General features: G+C 32.9%; 4 protein-coding genes across 6 annotated transcripts; 3 read left to right on the top strand and 1 right to left on the bottom strand.

The window, feature by feature from the left end:
• On the top strand, nt 873-3,083 carry LOC109333871 (transcription factor MYB46-like). The gene is made up of 2 exons (XM_019569453.1): nt 873-910; nt 2,337-3,083. Exons 1-2 carry the CDS (start codon nt 873-875, stop codon nt 3,025-3,027), a joined length of 729 nt encoding a protein of 242 aa, XP_019424998.1. The 3' UTR covers nt 3,028-3,083.
• LOC109334260 lies at nt 9,056-10,680 on the top strand. Its single transcript, XM_019569918.1, has 3 exons — nt 9,056-9,674; nt 10,125-10,310; nt 10,384-10,680. Exons 1-3 carry the CDS (start codon nt 9,075-9,077, stop codon nt 10,675-10,677), a joined length of 1,080 nt encoding a protein of 359 aa, XP_019425463.1. The 5' UTR covers nt 9,056-9,074; the 3' UTR covers nt 10,678-10,680.
• Nucleotides 13,309-17,386, top strand: LOC109334257 (protein DETOXIFICATION 43-like). Its single transcript, XM_019569916.1, has 13 exons — nt 13,309-13,388; nt 13,439-13,523; nt 13,602-13,723; nt 14,119-14,445; nt 14,656-14,852; nt 14,954-15,089; nt 15,265-15,361; nt 15,440-15,540; nt 15,766-15,929; nt 16,230-16,418; nt 16,496-16,591; nt 16,692-16,813; nt 17,154-17,386. The coding sequence occupies exons 2-13, from the start codon at nt 13,444-13,446 to the stop codon at nt 17,209-17,211; spliced, it is 1,689 nt and encodes a 562-aa protein (XP_019425461.1). The 5' UTR covers nt 13,309-13,388; nt 13,439-13,443; the 3' UTR covers nt 17,212-17,386.
• LOC109334256 (cellulose synthase A catalytic subunit 3 [UDP-forming]) lies at nt 17,566-24,507 on the bottom strand. Of its 3 annotated transcripts, XM_019569914.1 has the most exons (16): nt 24,300-24,507; nt 24,008-24,057; nt 23,945-23,971; nt 23,627-23,822; nt 22,686-22,906; nt 22,451-22,571; nt 22,156-22,333; nt 21,553-21,819; nt 21,105-21,450; nt 20,873-21,010; nt 20,248-20,373; nt 19,952-20,164; nt 19,523-19,787; nt 19,204-19,406; nt 18,569-18,919; nt 17,566-18,357 (listed from the first exon to the last, which is right to left on the bottom strand). In XM_019569914.1, the coding sequence occupies exons 3-16, from the start codon at nt 23,969-23,971 to the stop codon at nt 17,773-17,775; spliced, it is 3,237 nt and encodes a 1,078-aa protein (XP_019425459.1). In that variant the 5' UTR covers nt 24,008-24,057; nt 24,300-24,507; the 3' UTR covers nt 17,566-17,772. The 3 variants fall into 3 exon arrangements, with proteins under 3 accessions (XP_019425459.1, XP_019425458.1, XP_019425460.1); XM_019569913.1 differs by having other exon boundaries at nt 23,945-24,057; XM_019569915.1 differs by having other exon boundaries at nt 17,773-18,357; nt 22,451-22,565; nt 23,945-24,057.

The following is a 27,010-nucleotide window of genomic DNA, read 5'->3' as shown; positions in this document are numbered from 1 at the left end:
ATAGTATGATCTAACCCACACATAATGTAGTTACACATAAACAAAACAAAATAAAGGAGAAAACAAAAAGAAAGGAAATAAAACTATAGCTTACTTCTTTGATTTTCCATTGATTCAAAGTCATGTTTTCATCTTTATTGAGTCCATAGTATCCTTGATAGAAGTTTACTTGGGGTTGAAGATAATGTTATTTCTAGTTATCCAAATAGATCACATGGTAGCCAGCCAAATAGTGCTTTAGTATTTTGTTAAGTGTTAAATTGATCATATTTTATACACTCTTTTTACAGTACTTTAACTATTTAATCAACTCTAATGAATAAAATTATACTAATATATTATTGAGTGGGGATCCACTTACTCCAAAAGAGTAAACTTACTCTTCATCTCAGCCATCAATTTTATAGATATCTAATGGTTTAGATGATCTACTCACTAATTCAAACCATTGGATTTCCCTAGAATTGATGGCTATGATGAGGGCTAAGTTTAAAAAACTTACTCTTAGAATAAATGGATCTCTCCCCTATATTATTAAAACTTATTTAAATGATCAAGCCTCACTTATGGAGTGTTTTGTTGGCTTAATCCGGAGAAATAATTGTCAAAAATGTTACGCACAAAAACAAGAATTCAACCATGACTACTCTGAGTAAAATTGCAATAACTTATTTATTTACTGTTGGATCGAGCTGAATTTTGGAAATATTGTTCCTAACTGATGGATCTCAAATGTGAACGGTCGGATCACTGAAATGAGAAAAACTCGTTGCACTAAGTGCATGTTTCCGCGCTCAATGCAAACAATAGTGAAAATTAGTATTTAGTCATTATTTCATATGCGCTCAGCACACCCAGCTATGCCCAGCACAATGGGAAGTGCAGCGAGCACAAGTTGGTGCGCTAAAAGGTCATGAATAGACAGTTGGCAATGCACTGAGCGTATATATCAACATCCAGAATACTATTTAAGAACTTCCAACTTGTACCATTTGACACACTTTCTAATATTAATTGTAATGTTTTTTCTGAGTTTCTAAGATAGTTTAACTCATTTTAGTTATGGGATATAAGTGTAAGTATTAGAGGAGTTAATCTATACTCAATTGTGTATGGTTCTACCACCCTATGAGTTACGTTTTATCACTATCCTACTTACACACTGTGAACATGAGTAGCTAAAACCCTTGTTGGGATTGAATGTAACACAAGCTTGATGTATGCATACTGATTCATATATTAATTGGTGAAGTTTTGATTATCTCTGAGTTCTCATATTGGCTTAATGTTTGCTTTAAGTTTGATAATCTTATTGCATTATATTAGAATAAGTTACTTTAGTTGTTTCTTGAATTATTTTCAACTTGCATAATTCAATAAGTTACCATCTCATGCAATTTACTTATTAGTATCTAGACATAATGCTAATCTTGTAATTTATAACTCTCAAACTGAATGACATAGACTACTAGACATAAATGTATGTTTATAAAACTTAATTGTATTATTATAGTTGCTAGACGTAGATCTATTTTTGATAAAATATTAATATATACCAAGACATTGGAGACCAGCATAATTGAGGTGTTTCATTTTAACTCAACTTGCATCCTTGAATTACTAGATATGGATGCATGATTTTGCAAGTCATATTTCTTAATCTTATGAATTTTGGCAATAGGTAAATGTCTTCACTGCTCTTCATTTTCACCTCAACATATTTTCATTTCATTTCATACCATTGTTACCAAATATGTGGTATAAGTCTTCACGGTTCATTTGGATATGCTATTCGTAACTTTTTACAATGTTACTATAAGATTTAAAAATTAAAAAGAGACTATCTATAATCAAATGGTGCAATGTGACATGTATATAAGTAGTTGTAACCTAACAGTATAATAATGCCTTTTATAAAGAAGACAAACAGATAGATGCAATGTCATTGAAGATTGGTTTAATTTGTACATGATATATTGGTCAGGGTCACAAAACTAATAATTTCTCATGTTATATAGGGAGAGCCACACTCGTGAGTATTTAAAATGCTACAGCTATATATACTAATTAAATTGTCAAATATGTCATCAAAAGTTCGGATAGTCTCTTAAAACCTTGACAGATTGCATTGCTTGTAGTACATTTTTTTTACAATATGTCATTTATAACATTATCGTTAGAACAATATGTTCTACCTTCCTACTTAAGGATGACCTATACCCATAATTAATACATTGACTATTAACTGTAATCTTGGTAAATCTCTTCTAAACCATGAATTATTAAATATTAGACCTTTGCATTCCATCAAGTACTAATTATATAAGATGTTGTAGGCTTTATTTTGTGTCTATTTTCTTTTTAATAATTCCCTCTTTGAAAAATATCAGATGGTCTCAAATTGCGGCACGTCTTCCAGGACGTACAGATAATGAGATCAAGAATTTTTGGAACTCTACTGTGAAGAAAAGATTGAAAACTAATAACAACATTGACTCATCAGAGCCTAGAGATCATGTTTTGGGTGGTGAGAATGGGATCATGCCCATTAATGAACATCTTAATGAACTCATGACCATGTGCATGGATTCATCTTCTTCAACTTCATCATCCATGCATGCTATGGTTTTGACTCATGACCACTTTGACCCATTTCCCATGTTGACAAATCCTTATGATATGAGTTCATGCTTAGCCAAAGTTGAGATGGTAGATGGGCTTCATGGTGATTATGGAATATTGGAGAGTAATAAAATGGGGTTAGAAAGCGACTTTTCCTTTCCTTCACTAGAAAGTAGAAGCATTGAAAATGAAAACAATAGTGCCCCTATTGATGTGAAAAGCCATAACAACCACTTCAATAATATTTGCTTCAATAACACTGAACAGATTCAGAATTCAAACGTAGAGGAACTGTTTGGTTTTGGAAACAATGGGCAAGGGGAAAACTTAAGAATGAGAGAATGGGACTTGGAGGTTTTGATGCAAGACATATCCTATTTTCCATCCTCTGATTTCCAATTTTAAGTGTTCACCAGTCTATAAGTGGAATTTCCACCCCCTCTATCTATCTCCATTCATTTCTCGAAACTACATCGATATTCCTTAAGCTTAATTTGATTTAATTACACTCTTCACTCCTTTTATTTTAAAAGTTACTATCTTCTTTTTCGAGATCCAATTACATTTATCTCTCTTAGAAGGAGATATTTGTTATTATACTAACGTGGCTCCTTAAAAGAAATAAGGGTAGCTTTTGAAAATAGAGAGTTTAGAGTATATAATTAAACTAAACCTCAAAGATACTTGATTTGATCTCCTTTTTCTGCACTTAAAATACAAGGCAAGCCAAAAACCTATCCCGATCAAATTTTGGGCACACATTTTTTCCAATATTCAGTTCCTCCAAAATATAAACCCTTTTGTCTGTTTATACATTATCTTGTTACTATATTTACAAATTGTAAACAAATGTTAGTCAAGGTTGTGTTAGATATAGTTCTGCAATGAAAATTGCAGTCTTGTGTATAGGGATGGCATGGGATTTCTTGTTTTGTTTGTGCAATTTATAGGAATAGGTTGGTGCAATAAGGTTCCTATCATGATGAGAGATGTGAATAGTGGTTATTTAGAATGTCATGCATGAAGAGCAGAATAAAAGTTAGTTGAAATTGTATGTAGCATTGTGTATAACACAAGGAATAATGTTTTGGTGGATGTTGTTATTTAGTTGTTGGTATTACATGTACAAGATTATGTATTCTATGAGGCATAACAGATCTAATACTAATCCTTGTCAGAGAGTTCCAATGAATCCAATGACTATTAGAGTGATCTTTAACTTAGCAAGCTAATTCAATGGCCAGATGTTAACAATACCCTCCTAAACACCACACTACAAGAAGCTTTTATATATAGTATGATCTAACCCACACATAATGTAGTTACACATAAACAAAACAAAATAAAGGAGAAAACAAAAAGAAAGGAAATAAAACTATAGCTTACTTCTTTGATTTTCCATTGATTCAAAGTCATGTTTTCATCTTTATTGAGTCCATAGTATCCTTGATAGAAGTTTACTTGGGGTTGAAGATAATGTTATTTCTAGTTATCCAAATAGATCACATGGTAGCCAGCCAAATAGTGCTTTAGTATTTTGTTAAGTGTTAAATTGATCATATTTTATACACTCTTTTTACAGTACTTTAACTATTTAATCAACTCTAATGAATAAAATTATACTAATATATTATTGAGTGGGGATCCACTTACTCCAAAAGAGTAAACTTACTCTTCATCTCAGCCATCAATTTTATAGATATCTAATGGTTTAGATGATCTACTCACTAATTCAAACCATTGGATTTCCCTAGAATTGATGGCTATGATGAGGGCTAAGTTTAAAAAACTTACTCTTAGAATAAATGGATCTCTCCCCTATATTATTAAAACTTATTTAAATGATCAAGCCTCACTTATGGAGTGTTTTGTTGGCTTAATCCGGAGAAATAATTGTCAAAAATGTTACGCACAAAAACAAGAATTCAACCATGACTACTCTGAGTAAAATTGCAATAACTTATTTATTTACTGTTGGATCGAGCTGAATTTTGGAAATATTGTTCCTAACTGATGGATCTCAAATGTGAACGGTCGGATCACTGAAATGAGAAAAACTCGTTGCACTAAGTGCATGTTTCCGCGCTCAATGCAAACAATAGTGAAAATTAGTATTTAGTCATTATTTCATATGCGCTCAGCACACCCAGCTATGCCCAGCACAATGGGAAGTGCAGCGAGCACAAGTTGGTGCGCTAAAAGGTCATGAATAGACAGTTGGCAATGCACTGAGCGTATATATCAACATCCAGAATACTATTTAAGAACTTCCAACTTGTACCATTTGACACACTTTCTAATATTAATTGTAATGTTTTTTCTGAGTTTCTAAGATAGTTTAACTCATTTTAGTTATGGGATATAAGTGTAAGTATTAGAGGAGTTAATCTATACTCAATTGTGTATGGTTCTACCACCCTATGAGTTACGTTTTATCACTATCCTACTTACACACTGTGAACATGAGTAGCTAAAACCCTTGTTGGGATTGAATGTAACACAAGCTTGATGTATGCACACTACTTCATCAAGCTTTGATTATCTTTGAGTTCTTGTATTTGCTTAATGTTTGTTTTAAGTTTGGTCATCTTATTGCATGATATTAGAATAAGTTGTTTTAATTCTTTCTTGCATTATTTTGAATTTGCATAACTCAAGAAGTAGTACATTTTCTAGATATAGACTTGTATTATTTGTCATCTCATGTGTTACTTATTAGTATCTTGACATAGTGCTAATATTATGATTTTATGACTCTTAAAGTGAATGACATAGACCACTAGACATAGAAGTATATTTGAAGGTTCATAAATTTGAAGTTCATCATCATAGTTGCTAGACATAGCTATCTTTGATAAAATATTAGTAAGGGTCAAGACATTGACGACTATTACAATTGAGGTGTTGCATTTTAACTCAACTTGCATGTATGGATTACTAGACATAGAAGCATGATTTTGCAAGTCATATTTCTTAATCTTATGAATTAAAGTTGCTAGACATAGGACTTTGTTACATAAGTTGCTCAATTAACTAAGACATTGACTTTTAGTAAAATTGAAGTCATTGTATGGTATAATCATTACTAAATGAATTTGCTTTAAGAATCAAGGATGTATAAAAAAAGTAAGTGTGAAGAAGTTCAATCCTAGCTCCTTTTATCATTGTATTATAATTTTGATTTACTATGTAACAAAACAAACAACTCTTTAAATCATAACTTAAAATAATAATTTTTAGTGAAAATATTAGTATCTAACAAGTTCATATAGATATGACTATCACATACTTTATACTTGTTTATGACAATGAAATAGTATTTATACACCTATTTACCGGTTAGCATGCTTCCTACATTTTGGGTTAATAGGTAAACTCATGCAAGAGTATAGAGAAATGATATGATAAATTTTGATAGAGAACAATATTGAACTCAAATCAATTGTAGATCGACTACTACACCAAATAAGAAAACCTGTTAGAAGAAAAAAAAATGTTATGAAGATCCATAATTATCATCACAAAATTTTCAATGGGGCTCACCACCTTGGAAGGGACCCCTCTCCTAATCACTACATCCATATCATTTTCTTTATTTTTTTGAAAAGAAAATTTCAACATTTGATAGCCGAAATCATATTTATCCTTTAATTATACATTTTGCCTTAAGAGAATGCAATATTAACTATCAGATAATACATACAAATTCATCATTAGTGCAATTTGATATAAACAAGAGTACAAAAATATTAACTTTAAGATAATATTTACAATCTTGGCTCGGATATAAATCTGCCCCTGTAGAAATGCAATAATGTTAAAAAAAAATCATTTGATGTCGTTAGTTTTTTATATGTCGTGAAGGTTAGGTCCTGACAATAGTTCACAATTACAGCTAAGGGTCATACATATCAGATTAGTGTGTGTCATGTACTTAACCACATGGTGCAAAAGGGCTTGTCTACCCCTTATACTTGCCATATAATTCATAGTGCTTATAAAATAAAATAATTATGCCATGATTCCATAAATAATGGAACATGAATGATTTTTAATAATAATTATTGAATAATTTTTTTCAACCAATCGAAGTTAATAGTACATTGAGTGATACAAAAAAATGAAACAATAGATGTGGTCCCTATTAAATATTGTTATAGATTAGTTAGAAATAGTCATGGATTAATTGGAATTGATTAATTAGTTACATACTTCTCAAAATCTTCTCCATAGAATACACCACATGTCATAAATAATTTTTTAAAGGTCTAGGTTTTAAATTACTTTTAAATAAATAATTTTAAAAAATATCAATCTCCTCGTTTACCTTATATTTTGATACTAGAGGGAATCACAATCACTTACTTAGTTGTGATCACATAGTGTCCTCACTTGTATATAAACCAAGTAGGCAAAACTGATGTATCATAAAATTGATTTTTTTTGGTTGTTTATATATATATATATATATATAATCATTTGAAAAAATTATCTGCATTTATATTTTATTTTTAATCATTCAAATAAAATCCAACAACTTATATTAACTATTTTAATTTTCATATTTTACTTGTAGTTATATATACACAAATTTATTTATTGATCAGCAAAAATTAATATCATTAAATTACACAAAAAAATACAAAGATAATAAATGAATGTTGTAAGGTAAGAGAAAATTACAAGTACAAAGTTAGATCATATTTAGAGAAGGAGATTGAAGACAATTATATAAGACATTCTTTGGGATTTGCAATCCAATGAGAATAGGTTATTATGACATTATCCCTCTTTCTGTTAATCACTAGCCATAAATTTGTTGTATAAAAGCATGATTAAGTCTTTCAAAAAAACTGGTTTCCAGATAATACATCCTTTTAAAAGGGACATGTCAGTAGTATACATCAAAATAGCATGTCATTCAATTAAGACAACATATTGGGGAGTGCATTTTAATAACTACTAGGTGCACATTGTGTTTCTCGATTAATCTAAGCTTTAATGGGTTGGCATGCAGTACATTAATAGTTGAGAGGAAGAATAATGTGTTGGGTAGGTCTCCATTATGATTCATTCTCATGATGGTAATGAGAGGTGCAACTCATAATGCCTTTGTATAAAAGCAAAAGATACTCTCCTCATTTTACAACTTTGCTCTATGTGGCCATCGATCCTTCAAAAACAATATATCTTCTCTCTTCAAAACCAAGAAATATTTTATTAAATTGCATCCCTACTTCAATCTTAATTTTGTATTCTCTCCCCCCTTGAAATGTAGCAAATGGATTGATGAAATTAGCATGGTGATAAGGGTATTGATGAGGTGAATAATGGTAGTAAAAGAAAACAATGCATGATGGTTATGGTAATGAAATTATTATGAGAAGCATAGTGTAGTAGGTCATTGTAGATGAATTCAAATATAATATAATATAATATAAGACATTGGCTAAGGAAAGCGTGCTTACTTTGCTATCATTTCTTGGATGTTGGACATTGAAACAATTCGGTGTAAAGCGAATTAATTAATGTTGTTATGTGGAGACACAATCCATGGCTTTTCCATAATAAACGGATTAATAGATTTTCTTACTTAATTTGTTGGATCTAAAGACCAACATGCACCACTACTTTAATTTCTCATGGAGTTTTGATTATGGATTCCTCAAACTTTCCTATTATTTGGAATACATGTAATAACAAAAAGAATGAGAATTGGGAAGATAGGAGTATAATACAATTAACATAAATTGTTTTTCAATCATGAGGAGTACAAAACACATTTGGAACACCTTATCACATGTGAATATAGTTTACTATTTTTAACAATATATAGATTTGAATGAGATATCATTTAAATGTTGTATTCTAAATTGCATAATGTATAATATATTTTCCCAAGTCATCACTAGCTAGTTTTATTCTATGGAGGCAATTCTATTTCAATAATATCCATATTATAATGGGACTAGCTCTTTCAATTATGAAAAGAATAAGATATATAAAGGATTTTGAATTAGAAGCAGCAATTATGGTTCTTCATGTCCCTTAATGAACACACAAAGCTAGGGTATGATGTACAAAACAATTTAACTAAATAAAGCATTAGGGATCATGACAAATGACCCCCACTTTGCCACCCCTCATAATGAAGAAGAAGGATCAATGTTCCAAAAAATTATTATCTCTATATCTCAAGCCAATTACATTACAATACGTAATCAAAAAATTTGTTTTCTGTTTTTATGATTTTTTTTTTAACTAGTTTGCATTTTTTAATAAAATTGATACATAATGAGACACCAAATCTTGGGATAATTGATCTTCATTCCATAATGAAATCTTTCTCTTTATTCAGTTTAAAACCCACTCACCCCAAAACCCCTATCTCCATGTCATACAATACATATATATATATATATATATAATGAACAAAGAAACAACACACAATAATGTCAAACCATAATGTTATGCATCAAAACAACGTTGTTGAAGACCATGAGGCTCTAATATACCAAACCTACCCTTGTGCATACTATGTTCAAAGCCCTTCCACTCTCTCACATGCCAACAGTGCAGACATTAGGAGCAACATCCAAAACGACACTGAATTCACCTTCCATTCCCCGATCCGACCCGATACCCACTTGTTATCAAACCCGACCCATGAAGAAGATGCTTCCCGGTTTGCCCTTTGCGGCTACTCAGCCTCATCCCGAGGCTCCAGCCACTCATTCATGCATCACAAGAAGATCTCCTATGATGGCACCACAACCGAGAATGGCGATGTCAATCGTTTGGTGATAATTGACGATGGTGATGGTGATGGTGACGATGACAATGATGATGAGAAGAATGATGAAGGGTTGTTTTATGAGTATTATTATGAGAAGAGAAAAGGAGGGTGGATGAGGTACTTCTCTTACAATAACTCTGATTCATGTGCTTGGATATGGTTGCAAATGAGTTGGAGAATTTTGGTGAGCTTTGGAGTTGCATTGCTTGTATTCTACATTGCTACAAAACCTCCACCACCCAATGTCTCTATTCAGGTATGTACTCAATCACTCTATCATTGTCCTATGTACCTTACTATTACTACATTTTGGTGTAATTGTCCTTTGTTTATTACGTTCCATTTTTTCCTATACATCTTAACCAATACTTTGTTTTATCCATTTTTATATATCCCTTTGTTTTTACTATTTTTTTATCTTGTAAGATTCACTTTACATCTTAGGTTCCTTAAATATTTTTATGATTAAGGATATTTTACAACTAAGAGTCAAAGACTAACTTTTTCAAAGTGGATAGATCACTATATAGTAACTTTTACATTCAGCAACAAAAAGCTTTTCTTAACACTTATTATTATATAAACACAACCATATATTAACTTAACTCCACAAATCCTAATACATGCAAATTATGTTGAATGAACAACGTGTTAGGACAAGAATCCTAATAAGAATGATAGTTTTATTTTGTATAATAATTTACAGATTACAAGGATTCCAGAATTTAAACTAGGGGAAGGGGTGGATAGATCAGGCGTGACTACAAAGATCTTAACCTGCAATTCATCAATGAACTTAATCATAGACAACAAATCCAAACTCTTTGGTCTTCACATTCATCCTCCAATCATGGACATGAAGTTTTCCATCTTACCCTTTGCATTTTCTCATGTAAGCCCATCAATTCAACTCAACCATTCTTTTCAGCATAAGTTTTATCTTTGATCCAAATTAAATGTTGCAGGGTCCTGAGCTATACGCTGAGAGTGGCATAACAATGTTTGAATTAGAATTAGGAACAAGGAACAAAGCAATGTATGGTGCTGGGAGAAGCATGCAGGATTTTCTAGATTCTGGAAGAGGGTTACCTATAATGATACAAGTTAGAGTTAGGTCAAGTTTCAAAGTGGTTCCAAGACTTATAAACCCTACTTTTCATCACCGAGTTCAATGTATGGTGCTTCTCAAGAAGGCTTATAATATCAAACATCGAAGCCAAGCATTTAAAAGCACATGTAAAGTAGTAATAACTTCTTAATTAGGTGAGATGGTGGCACATTTGAATTTGGAAGAATGCATAGTAATGAATGATGAAATCTCTCCAATATCGTTTTAGCCCATTCACGTGTTAGTGTTTTTAAATATACTATACACCATCCATTATCTTCATACTTTAGCTCATCTCTTCAACCTTTATAGCCCACTCAAGGTTAATGCTTTTTACGTGGAGACTATTTCAAAACAAATATGATTCTTATATAGATTCTATAATCACCAATCACAATTTTCTCAAAACATTTTCTCTACTTCCAGGTTCACCTAATTAATTTCACAATTGCTTTATAATTAGTTTGGTTTCGACATTGTGCTTCCTCATCATACATATGGGTCTACCAACCAAGAAATAATGCAGGAACCATTGGTGTATTATATGGCTAGTAACAACATAATCTATTTTGTAAACTAGAGATGATATTATCTTCAATTCAAATCAATGAATGTTTAAACCCGACAATGAATTAATGGACAAGTATAGATCGACTTATCTTGATAGGGCTGCTAACCTCCATAAATATCTATAATTAACAGATCAATCACCATATTTATTTATACTTCTAAAATATTGTCAATAATTAAGTCATAATTTTTTTTAACAAATGATGTAAATGAAAGTTCATATCAAATTCGTTATTAATTTTTAAACATAATATATATATATATATATATTTAATTTCGTGAATATATAATTTAATTAGTGAATCATCAATTGAATTATTATATCATTATAACAACACTCTAATTAGTTTCATAATTGATACTATATTAATAACAATAAGAATGACACAAGAAGAAACTTGCTGGGAATAATACATAATCGTGCTATTAACGGCAAGCAATTATTATAATGGTGTCCATTCTTTGTCTCAAACCAATTATATATTGAAATTTTTTAAAAGCAAAAAGTAATAAAATTGAGCACTCTGATAACTTGAGACATGAAATGAGATACCATTTAAGACACATGATTGAAACTACCTGTAAACATTATGAGAAAGTTGGTCGAAGCAGTGAGTGTGAATGACTATGTTACGGACTTGATGAGGTCCCATTGTTATTATTAGTAAATGATAGCATATGCGCTTTAATCATTTACGTTTTTCTTTTCCAAAACCACACGCGTACTCTACAGCATTTCTAACACATTATTAAAGGAATATAACAATACCTCTTATCTTGTTTAAGAATTAAGCTTAATAGAGTTTTTTATTTTATTTTAATTGCTTAACCACTAACCAGTGTGGTAAGAACCAATTTACTCTAATTTCAACACAGTTTTTCATTTTAATTTGTTGAATTTGAATTTTTTTTATATCAAGCTTGTATCAATGATAGTTTTTTTTGGGCTTTCCAGCCTTTAAAAGCATTAGCTTTTTAGTATCGTCTAGTCTCTTCAGATTTGAATCCAACAACAAAAAAAGAAACCTTTATCTCTCCCTACCTTTATGCATGTAAGCATGCACCAAAAATACTAAATTTAATTGCCTATAGTGGAAAGGTAGTGGCCAACATTAGTTTGGTCATCTATACTTTATTTTTGTCGACCATGCAATTTGTTGGCTACACAACACTTCATTGGTTAATTATATAGGACCATTATCCTTGGATAATTGCAGGTATAGAACAATGATTTGTTGTTTCAAATCATGTCCCAAACGAATGACAATGAAGGATTCTGATAAAATTTCATTGATTTGAGATATAGTTTTAGACAACAGATTCTTGTCCGAAAAATTAGGAAGTAAAAACATATTTAAACTGTAAAAGAATGTCTGTTGCCATTCTTTACATACAAAATACTAAAGTTGTTGTCTGCAAGTAGAAGAAATATTAATTTATTCAAAATGCTCTAATTATTTTTACATGTTTTCTATTCTTTTGTGTAGCTCCTTGTGCCAAAATATGATGATTTATGTTAAAGGAAAAAATATATGTTTAAAACCTGAATATGATACAAGTTTCTAAACCAATCTAACATTTTTGGTACATGGAATCCCACAATATATATGTGTGTCAGTGTGTGTTTACTTTACAATTATATATCTGGCTGATGTATTGATGGACAAATTATTGCATGGCAACATATCAATATTCCATGACTTTACTCATGATTATATATATAAGTTCATATTATTTTTAACTCAGGATATTTTCTGGAAGATATAAGTTGGAGATACTATAATATAATCTCTAGTATGCACAGCATAATATTCCAATCGTTGGTGTTCCTTAATATTTAATTAGATAATTATGAGAAATTATAAGGGAATGAAGTTACATCTTATTATCATGTATTGTTTTTTACTATAAGTATGAGCTATGCCACGTTTCTTAATATCATTACCTACAAAAATATTTCACTACTAAGCTATAAGTACTTTCTCTTTTACATACAACGTAGTTTCTTGTTTTGTTTCTACTAGAATATTAAGTTTATCTAAGGTACATGGAACCTAGGACGGTTCCAAGTTCTGCCTATAACTCATAAATCTTTTTAGATTTTGCATTTCATAAAGAGTGTAAATGACATTTAGGCATATCTGAGGAAGATTCAACTATAAACTTGACCAAGAAAATATTTCATTATTGATGCTACTTTTGAGTGTTGTTTTTTCACAACCCTATACTATGTAACACTTACACTAACATGTGGTTCCTCAATATATACAATATGAGTACTAGTTGAGCTGAGCAGTGAGCACCATTCTACTATTGATTGAGTTTTTATCTAAAGCTTTAGCACACCATGGACGAGAATATCAGTTCAAACATTGTACCCAAGACCAAGTGGAATTTTCCTCTATCAGTTTTCTTCAAAGATGCAAGGTACATGTGTTATTGATTACCCATGTTTATGTAATTTTTGCAAAATACTAACATTTGGTCTTAATATTGTGAATATAGACTTATTTTCAAGATGGATTCCCTTGCTAAGGAGATACTAAGGATTGCATTTCCTTCTGCACTGGCTGTTGCTGCTGATCCCATTGCTTCTCTAATAGACACAGCATTCATAGGCCATTTGGGTATCTTTTCCTTCCCTATAGAATGCTTGCACAAAAGAAACACATACATGCATGCTTCTAAGTTCCAATTGCTATCGTGGCAGCGGTTATGTTGCATTAGCCTTACTATAATTAGAAATAATTATGGGAAAATACGGCCATTATGGTAGCAATTGTTGTTATCGTGTAATTGCGAAAGCTACCAAAACTTCAATTGCAGTTGTGAGTCGCAATTTAAATCGTTGCACACATGTAATTTGCAAAAGTCATGGTTTTCTGCTTTGGCTTAACAATTCTTCCTGCACACTGAATGGTACTAGTGGCAAGTTATACTAATCTTAAACAGAGTTGTAGCTAGAATCATTTTAGTACTCTACCTTTTTAACTTAACTTTCTCCTTTGTTTCATGTGTTTAGGGCCGGTCGAACTTGCTGCAGCAGGAGTTTCCATTGCTTTGTTCAACCAAGCTTCAAGGATTACCATATTCCCTCTTGTTAGTATTACAACTTCGTTTGTAGCTGAGGAAGATACAATTGAGAAAATCAATATCAAAGCAGCTGAAAAGCAGTTCACTGAAGACCTTAAGGCCATGTCTAATGAAGTAATGCCAGATGATTATGTGCTTCAAGACATAGAAAAATGTGTATCCAAAGAGAATAGTGAGACTGATAAACAAACTTTGGCTGCAAATGGTGGCACAAACGAGCTCATGGCAAAAAAAATTGAAACAAGTTATGGAGATGGTATATTCCTTATGCCCTCTTTTGCCTTTGCTGTTCTATATCTATGTATATGTGTCCATGTTGGGCTGAATTTGCACTGAACACATTAGCACAGTGCCATAAACCTAAGAATAGGACATACATTGTGATCAACCTTAGCATTTGTGTGGTAGGAAATGAATGCATTGAAAGTTTAGTTGTATTCTCTATTTTAATTGATTTCTTTATCAGGTGCCAATACAAATACAAACAAGTCTTCCTTGGATACTACTAGTAGTAATAAGAGTGTGTCAAAAACAGAAAGGAAGAAGCGACACATTGCTTCAGCGTCAACAGCGCTACTTTTTGGCACAATCCTTGGCCTCCTTCAAGCTGCAACACTTGTATTTGCAGCCAAACCATTATTAGGTGCAATGGGTCTAAAAACTGTAAGTTTCTTCATTATCAAGAGGTATGTGTTACAGGTTTTTATTTATTATCAATGTTTGTCTAAGTTTTAACTAAGTGGAGATATTTGTATTTTGTGTAGGGATCTCCTATGCTAAACCCTGCAGTGAAGTACTTGAGATTGAGAGCCTTAGGTGCCCCTGCAGTGCTTCTCTCCTTGGCCATGCAAGGAATCTTTCGAGGGTTCAAGGACACAACAACTCCTTTATGTGTCATTGGTAGGTTGAGATCATTGCTTAGGAACTCTGCATAAAAATGTTATTTTGTTTCAAGTTTAGACTGTTTTCTAGAACAGAAGGAACTCTAAATGAAAAGTAAATGTGTCATCCTTTGCTTCTAAACTTATCAACATTTTCCCTAACTTGGTTCATCTGTTTAAATTGTTTTATTTAGTTTCGGGATATGCATTGAATGTAGCTTTGGACCCTGTCCTTATTTTTTACTGCAAATTGGGCATCAAAGGTGCAGCTATTTCACATGTCCTCTCCCAGTAAGTCTTACTTCGTTATGACGAAAATAATTTCCATTTCTCATACAGCATCGTATAAAAAATTGGTGATCGTTTCAGGTACATAATGGCGTTGGCCCTCTTGTTGATCTTAATGCGAAAAGTAGACCTCCTACCTCCAAGCATTAAGGATTTGCAGATTTTCAGGTTTCTTAAAAATGGTATGGGCTAACATACATCTCTCAATTTTCATAACTCCTTGTATCTAGTGGGAGATATTAAACATAGCATGCTGGTTTATGTTGTCCATATAGCTACTAAAACATAAAAGAGAGAGAGAGAGAAATGGTCAGATAGCAGCATAGTGATCAAACATATTTTGATCCAATATCATACTAGAATTTACTTATGTTGGTTTATGTTTTCAATTTCATGATATACTACAGGTGGTCTTCTATTGGCAAGAGTAATAGCAGTGACATTTTGTGTAACCTTAGCAGCCTCATTGGCAGCAAGGTTAGGTCCAATTCCTATGGCTGCATTTCAAACCTGCCTTCAGGTTTGGTTGACATCATCGCTTCTTGCTGATGGTTTGGCTGTAGCTATTCAGGTACACACAGAAATATTTTTTATCTTATTACTTCCATGTGTCATAGACATCTAACTTCTTAAACTCTTGTTGAGTGTGAAAGTCACATTGGTTTCATACATGAGGGAAAAAAACCATTTTATAACGACTTCGGAACCCTTCAAATGAGGTACCATTTTTTTGTTTTAGAGATAGGTTCACTAATATTGTATCAGAGTCTATCTCAATGTTGGAACACTCACAGATATCCAATCCTGCAAACTTGTGCGACGGAGTGTCTGAAGTATCGAAGTGTTACTAATGAGTTTCCCTTGCTCACAGGCAATTCTAGCTGGTTCGTTCGCTGAGAAAGACTATGATAAGGTAACTGCAGCTGCAACAAGGACACTGCAGATGAGTTTTGTTTTAGGAGTGGGGCTGTCTCTTGTTGTTGGAGTTGGATTGTACTTTGGAGCTGGAATATTTTCCAAAAGTGTTCTTGTTGTGCAGTTAATTAGATTAGGCATTCCGGTAAATACTTTTTGTACAACAAATTACGTTACAATTACTTGAGTGCAATTCTCATCTAATTTGATTTAACCCACCAGTTTGTTGCTGCTACTCAACCGATCAATTCGTTAGCCTTCGTCTTCGATGGCGTGAACTATGGAGCATCTGATTTTGCTTATTCTGCATACTCTTTGGTAAGTTCACATTCCATTTTCCCTTCTTCATATATACTAATACTAGCATGTAAACTCTGTCCAAGTTTATTTAGTAGCATTCTGCTCTCTCTTTTTTCAGGTCATGGTGTCACTAGCTAGTGTAGCTTCATTATTTCTTCTGTACAAGAGCAAAGGTTTCATCGGAATCTGGATTGCACTAACCATCTATATGAGTCTTCGCATGTTTGCTGGTGTATGGAGGTAAACATTCCCAAACTTTAAAGCAAGTAACTAGAAGGTATTATGAACACTGGTTTCAAACTTGAATGATTTTCTAACAGCACAAACCACATTTGCTTGAAAGATTATCTCCTACATAGGTTGTAAAGGAAATGCAATGACAACAACAATAAAGAGCTTGACTCACTGATATGTTGCATTGCATATTTTATAGCATCTTCACTTATATTAACTTAAGAACTTCAAAAAACATGGCTTCACTAAATGTTCTTAAAATTATTACTTAATGTCCTTTTGCTTTAAAAGTTGAATGATTCTATTTTCCAAAGTTTGTTTACAAAGATGTTCAATGCATATGCAGGATGGGAACAGGAACAGGACCATGGCGTTTTCTGAGAGGCCACTCATTATCTTCGTGATAGTGCTAACCTTACAATATTGTACTTTGTCACCTTTTCCCCCTTCTCTCCATAGTTCCTATACAAGTTGTTATTTTGTGCTTATTTACAATATTCTTCTTCCTACTATATCAGTATGTAAACTCATGAGTGCTTATATATACATGCGTATGAAAAATAAATTGCTTTTCAATCATTGAGTTCAATTTCTTACTCTTTCTCCAATCATTTCAATGCGGGCTATGCAGACACGTCCGGGGACGTTGTCCGTTTTGCCATCTATATTAGCAAGGCTTTCATGCAAATATAACAACCATACATCAAGTTGGATAAAAAGTAGAATGATCAGAAGTCATGTCAAACTTATAACAATGTGAAGAATGTAATGTTCTGATTAATAGTTTGATAATGATAAATAGCTTCTCCATAGAAATGGGAGTCATGTCCAAAATGTTACAAAAATAACAACCTTAAACAATTTGATTTCTTCATTATCGACACTATCAACTGCACATAATTTAAACATCCATGAACAAATATAATAAGACAGTCTCACCATCCATGCTAATTGCTTGTAATTGTCTAGCAGTTAATTCCACACTGCTGAACATCAGGACCAGTGACTCTTGTTGTAAATGGATCAATTCTGACCCATAATAGAGAGAAAATTGATGCAAGTAGAATAGACCAGACAACGACAATGGTCGGCGTTCTGTTCTGGCGTCCCATGAGACCTTTGAGGAAGGGATAGAGATGGATGATCACCCAAAATGCAAAGAAAAGCTTACCAAAGAGCGGACCCCATGACTGATACCCACTGTTAACAGCATAGGATATACCTGCAACAACTCCTACCAAATTTATTATGAGAAGTGTTGTTGGTGGAATGAGAAGGGTTGTCCATTTAAACAAGTACAGTTCAGCAAAGTCTCCATCTTCATCTGATGCCTTTGATGTAACTGTGAAGTTAGTGTCTATTCCAGCTAGCACTTTTAGTAAACCTTGGAACACTGCAAAAAGATGTGCTGACACTCCACCAATAACCCAAAATTGTTCATTTCTCCACCATTCATCAATTCCAACACCACTCCACCTCATCTCAAGGATACCCGTTGCGAAGATCGAAATGAAGAGAAGAATAAACCATATACTTGCAAGGTTACTAATCTGAAAGATACACAAGATCACATTTTGAGAAGTTTTACATTTTCAAGAGAGATGTTTCAATTTGAGAAAGTAATTTGTGGGGGAAAATATAGACAATTTCAAAATTCGGATGAATTAACAGAAGGACTTCTAAATCAAGAAAAATACATCCAATTATGACCAAAAGAAACATGCTATTTACTGAATAATATTTTAAGAAGAAACCACAAACCTGTGGAATGATAAACTTGTTAGTCAGGAGACAGACAGCAGGTAAGGTACAATACATGAGAAGGGGAATCGAAGTGATTGGATAGATTGTCGTGTTTATATATGCGAACCTCTCCAGCCACTTTAGTCTTCCATTATAACCATACCAGATGGGACAATGTCGACTTACAAGAATTTCAACTGAACCCAAAGCCCATCGTAGCACTTGGTTCAGACGATCTGAAAGATTGATAGGAGCAGAACCTTTAAATGCTGCGAGCTTGGGCATGCAGTATATAGACCGCCAACCACGGGCATGCATCTTAAATCCAGTAAGAATATCTTCCGTGACAGAACCATAGATCCATCCTATCTGCAGAACAGAAGACTAATAGTTAATTATCGTTGAAGATAATTATACAAGTCTCTCATGAAAGAATATTTCAATTTCAAGCATGACTCAAGCATAAAAGATCCACATGGACGCCTTCATGTAAAATATCTATATCATTAAAGGCCTCTGAATGCATTAATCTGTTAGCAATAATCTGATCAATGGGAAACAAATGGGCCTCGGAACAAGAAACATACAATAACAATGAAGCCTAAGTCTTACAATAAACATAGAAGAGCATTAAACATAAGGCAACATCATACCTCAGTTCCCCATTCTGTTTTATCCTCATAACCACAGCTAATAACATGGATAGCCTCCTTAAGAAGAGTTTCTGGAGTGGCAGACTGAGGAACACCACCATTTTCCATAAGTGTAGAGGCGACAAAAACATCAGACTGGCCAAACCTTTTCTCGAGGCTCATTTGTGACATGAGTAGTGTTTTCTCATCATCAAACCCAGAACCTGAATAAAAGATTGTATGAGGACAAGAAAGGGCTAAATAATTTAAACCAACTCAAAATAAATTGCCTACCAATGAAATGTACACGGAAGGCAAGAAAAATAATCCACCGGCATACCTTCTACACCTTCTTCGATATCATCGAGACTGAAGATGGGAACAGTTGGGTCAACATGCTTGTTAGATTTTTTCTTGTCTGAGCCTTTCTTGCTAGATTTTGAACTCTTATCTCGACTTCCACCACAGAGTGAAGAAAGCACTCCAATCTTTTTATGCTTGGGTTTAATAGGAGGTTCATAACCATATAAAGCTGTTCTATTAAAGACACATCCAGTACCCACATAAACAGGGCCTTGAATTCCATCCAAACCTCTCAAATTTATCTGTTCAGAAACAAAGGAAAAATAAGAATAAAGTATAGGTAAAGTACAAACAATGATACTGTCTCAAGAATCAAAGGCAGTAAATTAGTTGATTATCATTAACATAAATCTTTTATATAAAAGACTAACAGAAAACAAATAAATATATGGTGTGCTATGCTTACATCAAAGAAAACAGTATTACGGTTGGCATATCGATCATTCCTATCAATACCATCAAACCTCTGAGGAAACTGGACATAACAAACATTTTTTCCAAGGTTGGGATCCATCATAAAGCACATAGCTTCCCTCAAGGCCTTGCTGTTGTTTATGTAGTGATCACAATCAAGATTCAATAAGAAAGGCCCATTAGTAAGGACAGCTGATACTCGAACCTGAAATAGTTATATTAATAATCAGATAAGTGCATGAATAGATATAAGTAGTTCCCTTATTTTCTATCGTAAAAATCACTCACAAGTGCATTCATTGCACCAGCCTTCTTGTGATGTTGGAAACCTGGACGTTTTTCACGAGAAACATAGACTAAACGTGGAAGTTCATTACCGTCAGTGTCAACTCCTCCACTTTGGCCCAAGAAAACCTGCGAACAGAATTCAAACTTAGTAAATGACGTAATCAAACTTACTCAAATTCCCAACAAAAATCTAACAAAGGCATGGCAACAATAGACTTGCCATATGTAATTAACTAGAGATGTAAGAAATTTACACAAATATAATTCACAATAGTAAATTTCAGAACAATTGGTAACTGGCAATGTACATATTTTTTTTATAAAAAGAAATATTACTAGATGAGAAGGTAGAAGATTACAGGATGAGGACAAGATATCCTCATGAAAAGAAAACGAAACACCTAAAAACTAAACAACAATGCCATGCAACAAAGCAAGTCAACCCCTCTGGATGTGGCAATATAAATTATTTCATCACCGAGTCTCTAACATCACTCCATCTAGGTAGATGAGACGGAGAGATAACTCCAAAGACAATTAATGAATGAGGCACGACAGACAGCAAGAATTTATCTTAATCACGAGAACTGAACCAAGTAAATAATAATAACAACAAATAAACTACCTGGATCATTCCTGGATGGTCTCTAGTGTTGTTTCCAGGCCATGGTGTACCATCTTGCATCACCCATCCTTCTTCAGGAACTTTCACTGCCTTTGAAACGAGTCCATTCACACGAATTTTAAATTCTTCATATTCTCTCTGTGAGAGAGAAAAAGGAAATAACATTAGAAGATGTAAGACACGTGAGTAGTGAGTAGAGCACATTCATATCCACTTTAAGTCATTCTATTACCTTCATTGCCCTACGGTCTTTGACAAATGAGGGTTGAACCTTATCTTTCAAGTAGTCAATCTTCAGTGCGAAGTACCACTCAGGGGCCCGGGGCTCGATGTTGTATTTCTTGCAGAAAGGAACCCATTTCCTTGCAAATTCTGATGTTTCAGCCAGAGCTTCAAATGTCAACATGGCAGCACCATCATCAGACACATAGCAGGAGACCTTATCGACTGGGTAGTCAACAGCTAGAATAGATAGAACCGTATTTGCAGTCACAAGTGGGGGCTCCTTTAATGGATCAACAGTACTGACAAAAATGTCAACAGATGCTAATTGTGATGGTTCCCCTTCCCGATCATACCTGCAGCACAAATGGATTTTGAATCAAAAGAATAACGGAGAGAAAAAAACTATGAAACTTGTCAAATGATTATTTCCTTGTACAGTAAGGGAAAAGCTCTACCTTAGTGCAAGCCTGTCAAGATATGTTTCACGGTTCACAGGGAGCCACTTAGGGAATTGATCCAATATCCAAGAAAAGGCAAACCAAATCTCGCATATAACTGATATCAACCACAATGCAAATGCATTGGGCACAGGGTTTGTGATTCGGTAGTGCAAAAAAATGCAGAGGACAACCAGACGCAGAACAATGACCATGCGGTATGGATTTATCCTAGACGACGGAAGAGAAACCTTCCTAGAGAGAGGTTGTCGTGCTTCATCATTTCTGCATAATAAAACAAATTATATATTACTTTCTTATGCAAAAATCTGAAGACAAGTGACAAGCATTGGGCTCATACACAACAGTCTTCATTGAATGATTTGGCTTATTCAACACACAACTATAATTTTTTTTTGCAAACCCTCCAAGTATCAGTCATGACAGTATTAGGATAAGGAAAGGAGATTCTTAACTCGTGAAAAACAGGAGAAATAAAAATGTTATAAATCACACATGACATTCAAAATAACCCCTTAATACCAACAGATCTAGGGGTGAAGAGGCATACAACAGAAATAGGCACTGCATTTTCTTATAATTAAATAAAGGAGTACTCACAACAAGGAATCATCTGCAAGCACGTCAGTAGTAGAATCAATATCTCCTACTCCTCTTTCAGAAGTAGCCTGGCCTGTGCTCATTGGAACAACATTCTTATCTTGTTTCATTTTCCAGCCATCAACTCTTTCTTTCCATGCTACATTGCCAAATCCTGGATCCACAGCCCTAATATTTGCTGCACAAGGAATATAACCAAACAGGTAAAATCACTATCAGATAGAAACAGAAAGAGATATAAAAATAGGACAAAATATGAAAAGGCAGTACGAGAGGGAGAGGGCGAGAGAGATACGTGATTGATTGGCATCAGATGAATATGGAAGATTATGGACACGCTTCCCACGGGCAACTGCAGGAGATGCCATCGACAGCCTCTCAGGTGAGGCTGCAGATAATTCTCCAGAAACCTGTAACTGAAGAATTCCACAAGTTATATTTTCTAAAAGGGGACGAAGGAGAAGGTCAACATTTATAAAGGCATGGGGAGGGGTTGGAAGGAAAATATCAGAGGAAGCTAGCTGACAGACCTCGTGTCCACTGGTCAGCAGAGGAATATGATTGTGAGAAACTTCCTTATCATAATTTGGAGCACCAACGTCCTCTGATCGCCCATATGCCATTTGCCAACTCAACATGCGTTCTGCGATCTTCTGCTTTTGGTTTTGGTTTTCTGAATTGTAATGGAAGTCACTGGCACCATCGTCAGCACCACCATCTTCTTCCCTGTCTCCGATAATTGCAGGACTACCTGGAATTAATTGAATAAGCAGGGTAATTACTAATCTTAGCAAAAAACTTAGGTTCTTTAAATATTGAATGGCCATTGATGATCAAAAGCAGACATGAAATCTTGAAAAATACGTTGTGTGCATGAATAGCACATGTCTTGCAAGTATACGATCCTACAATAAGTTAATCGCTAAGAACATCTTCTTCATCAATGAATTGCAGTCACATGCATAATTAAAGTCAATTACTGAAGTGCTGCAATATTCTCCCAATGATACAATTAGAATAGTACAATAGGTCATCAAGATCAAATAAATTCTTCTCTAAACTAATCATGCACTTAGAAGATTTAACTTAAAAGAAAAGGTAATAGCTTAGAGTCTTAGACTAGTAATGGTCGGGGCAAAGCCTACACCTAGCAACACTATCTCCTTTGTTGAATTGAAGAGTGAAGAAGTCGGGTATAGAGTTTTTGTTAGTGACTTTAGTCTAAAGCCTGCTATAGCTGAAGGACTCCAGCAAAAGATATATTTTCTGTAAAAATGAACCTAGCATCTTTTTCACTAGCTTCAGACTCACAAGGAAGCGGTCAATTTGCTACCATACAAACTTCATACTTTTCAAGCATATCAAAATCTTATTTTGCTTTTATCTTCTGAACCTTTAGAATATATGCAGATTAAGAAACAAGGTTTTTACTCAAGCAAAGCTTATAATAAGGGATTTTACTTTCATTTACCTTTGTGCCTCTTGTACCGGGTTTTGCACTGAGGGCAAGACTGGTTTCCATCCTTCCTTTCGTACTCATAGCACGGCCTGCAGACAGGGAAAGAACAAACATCGCATGCGATGAAAGGGTCACCATCCACAGTGTTCCCAACATTATCACCACAGATCTGGCAGACTTTGCCACCCAATACCTTCATTGGCTTTGCCTGAGTAACGGAAATGGTTTCAAATTTTGTCAATAAGCATCAATCAGCAATAATTGGCACCCCAACAACAAATTACTTAATACTATTTGATAGAAACAAGATGGAAGATTCATATAACTCACCCCAGCTTCCCCTTCTGACTCCATCATAGTTTCCTACTTAGCTCTGATCAGATGCCAATGAGTGATCAAATGATGGTTCAAGTTCAACAAGATGCAGACATTACTTAACACACCTGAGGACAAGACCATGAATCAGATTACTCAAACAGTGCAAAGTTTAAAAGGTTTAGATCTCATAAACTCTTAATGGTAGCAGTGTAATTTAACTCGTCAAATCAATAAAAAAAATGCTCTTTCCCATCAAGATCAGTGACACTGAACTGAAATCTACTTCAAATAAAGACAGGATTTTCAATGCTCAACTTCACCATAAATCAAACGTAAAATAATTTTGCAAATAACATGAAAGGGTTACCTCAAAAAATAGATCTTTATCACCAAAATGGATGGATATATAAGATTATGAACAACCCCAGATGAATAATTTGGCAATGAAGTCAAAGAATGGATAAAAAGAGAGAAGGAGAGAGAAAAGGGGACAATTTAGTTAATTCTGAATAAGCAATGAAAGATTGAGAAGTGAAAAGAATGAAACTTGAATTGAATTGGAAAGAGAATATAGAAACGTTTCTATATCTATCTCTATCTGTAAATAAATATAATAATAAAAAACACACATAGGTTAAAGTAGAAGAAAGGGACAGTGTAACTACAACTATGGACTTTGTACTTTTGATGCTGCCACCGACAGTTATTAATGTTAACAATAATACTTCACTAAACGTATCTCCATTATTTATACCCTCAATACAATAATTGTCTTCTTCATTAAACATCATTACTCAAATTTAGTAATACATTTTTCGAAAACACATCTCTTGTCGCATAAAGTATATCACTTTATATGCTACTGTTTATCGAAGTATGAAGAAAAGGTACTACATGAGACACAGTAGATTATTTAGGATAACTTCATATTAGTTGATCTACACATTTGTTGTTCATATTCCTTATTTTAATTAATACAATAAGTTCTTTCTTCAATGTAAATTCTTAATTTTTCTTATTTATATTCTAAATAATTGGAATACATAACATTTCCTAATAAAATTGATTATTATATTTTGATTATACAAGCAAAATCATATTTACGCACTTAATTATAGGGATGTTCAAATCTAGACCGATCTAAAAAAGAAATCAAAAACGAGTTTAAAAGATCGAAAACCACAAAAAATCGACATTGTTTGGATCGTATTGGATTGTTTTCTCAAAATGACCCAAACAGAATCGGTACTAATAACATATACACACAAAAATGAAAAATATTTCAATTCATCTAATTAATCTTGTAATTGGTTATCTAAAATTACATTTTCATATATTGTTAATTGTTATTACTTATTATTTAACATTTTTTGACTGTTAAAATTATACTTTGGTGATGTTTTATTTTTCCTGATGTTTTTTTATTCTTTTGGCGTTTTTATTTTTAGGTCATATGAAAATTATTAATGTTTAATTAAATGTTTGTATCCATCACTTGATATTAGGAATTCTAGAGTACACGTGTTGGTTTTTATGTAAATTTGACACTTTAAAAGTGTGTCTCGTTATTTTTTTTATTAAAAAAAACAGAATCAAATTGGACAAAAAATGCATATAATTTTTGTATCAAATTTCTTAATGTAAATCTATCAAATTAAACCAAATCATATGTTATTTATCTCTTTATAACATATGACTTTTTGCTTAAAATTCGATCCAAGCCGACTCCGAATACTCCTACTGAAATAATATATTAATATTATATTTATGTATTCAATAAATAATATTATTCAATTAATAAGGGTTAATGTATTCATTTGTTGGTAAAAATGCCAAATTTTTTTCCTAAAAAGTGTGTCACTTCATATGCAACTTTCTCTGATTGATAAAAAATTCTTTATTATTAAACTTTAAACTTAAATATATATTTTACAACCAATCAGAAGAAATGTTAAATGGAGTAGCATACTCTTTTGATACAAGAGATGTTAATCTTGAATTCAGTTATCGACAATTTGTCAGTGTTAACTAGATTTTTAGAGGAAAATAAAAAAAATTATTGCTATATCATTACTTTATTTTCCATTATCTAAATTTTATATTCTGAAATAATAGAGTAGTTTAACTTGATTTGCATTCCTTTCTTATTCTATTTCACCATAATATCTAAATACTGCTAGTAAAATTATATGATTATATTATTGTCAATTTTATAGTGTTAACTAGATTTTTAAAGAAAAATAAAAAAATCTTTTATTTCAATTGATTATATTATATTAAAACATTATAGTGCTCTATAATAAATTTTCTTCAATAACAAAATATTGATTTCTAAACTTCTCCTCGCCATTTTGTTGTATGATTTTTCTTAGTTTCCATCTTCATATAAAAAATGGATTATCCTTCATTTGATTCACTCTCTTTGTTGGGACTTCTAATGGTCTCATCAACATATGTTCAAACCACATAAGACACAATTATACTATATTTTCTATAATAAGAGTTACTCGAATTTTCTACCTTATGTATCCATTTCTAATCATATTTTGTCTATTGCATCTATTCATCCAACACAATATTATCATCTCTAATGCATGAATTTTATTCTAATGTTGAAATTGTAATGCTCAATGTTCAGTCAATTATAACATTGTTAGTCTTATAACTATGAGGTGAAACTTTTCCTTAAACCTCAGTAATACTTTGCTATTACATATATAACACCTGAAACACCCCATAATGATTTACATCTCTATCAATTTCTCAACCTTTTTGTATGGTAGATTCAAAATATTTAAATTTAGTGACTTATACTTTCATATGATCTTCAATATTCGCTTCGACTTATACAAAAGTCATATTCATTTAGGTTATCCTGGTTATGGTGAATAGGAAATGAAAGAAAGTGAGAGAAATGAAAAAGGAAGGAAACTATTTTTTTCCATTTTCTCTCTCTCCATGGGAGGAAAACTCAAGTAGAGAAAATTAGCGACAAATTGTCTTGTCGCTAACTCCATATACATTTAAAAAATTCTTATTTCGTGTTAGTCACACTTATAAATATTGTTAATTTCCTAA

The sequence above is a fragment of the Lupinus angustifolius genome, chromosome LG19 (genome assembly GCF_001865875.1).
Source record: "Lupinus angustifolius cultivar Tanjil chromosome LG19, LupAngTanjil_v1.0, whole genome shotgun sequence".
NCBI lineage: Eukaryota > Viridiplantae > Streptophyta > Magnoliopsida > Fabales > Fabaceae > Lupinus > Lupinus angustifolius.
This window is presented reverse-complemented; position numbering and strand designations above follow the sequence as displayed.

What these genes read in the sequence shown, in the direction of transcription:
- LOC109333871 (XM_019569453.1), top strand. Translation starts at nt 873, where the DNA reads ATGGGAAGTGCAGCGAGCACAAGTTGGTGCGCTAAAAG. An exon ending in ACAAGTTGGTGCGCTAAAAG is followed by an intron (nt 911 to 2,336) that starts GTCATGAATAGA and finishes AAGATGTTGTAG; the next exon opens with GCTTTATTTTGTGTCTATTT.
- LOC109334260 (XM_019569918.1), top strand. Translation starts at nt 9,075, where the DNA reads ATGTCAAACCATAATGTTATGCATCAAAACAACGTTGTTGAAGACCAT. An exon ending in CACCCAATGTCTCTATTCAG is followed by an intron (nt 9,675 to 10,124) that starts GTATGTACTCAA and finishes AATAATTTACAG; the next exon opens with ATTACAAGGATTCCAGAATT. An exon ending in TACCCTTTGCATTTTCTCAT is followed by an intron (nt 10,311 to 10,383) that starts GTAAGCCCATCA and finishes TAAATGTTGCAG; the next exon opens with GGTCCTGAGCTATACGCTGA.
- LOC109334257 (XM_019569916.1), top strand. Translation starts at nt 13,444, where the DNA reads ATGGACGAGAATATCAGTTCAAACATTGTACCCAAGACCAAGTGGAAT. An exon ending in AGCATTCATAGGCCATTTGG is followed by an intron (nt 13,724 to 14,118) that starts GTATCTTTTCCT and finishes TCATGTGTTTAG; the next exon opens with GGCCGGTCGAACTTGCTGCA. An exon ending in ATGTTTGCTGGTGTATGGAG is followed by an intron (nt 16,814 to 17,153) that starts GTAAACATTCCC and finishes ATGCATATGCAG; the next exon opens with GATGGGAACAGGAACAGGAC.
- LOC109334256 (XM_019569913.1), bottom strand. Translation starts at nt 23,971, where the DNA reads ATGATGGAGTCAGAAGGGGAAGCTGGG. An exon ending in ATCTGATGCCAATCAATCAC is followed by an intron (nt 22,334 to 22,450) that starts GTATCTCTCTCG and finishes TTCCTTGTGCAG; the next exon opens with CAAATATTAGGGCTGTGGAT. An exon ending in CTTGCAGATGATTCCTTGTT is followed by an intron (nt 21,820 to 22,155) that starts GTGAGTACTCCT and finishes TTTATTATGCAG; the next exon opens with AAATGATGAAGCACGACAAC.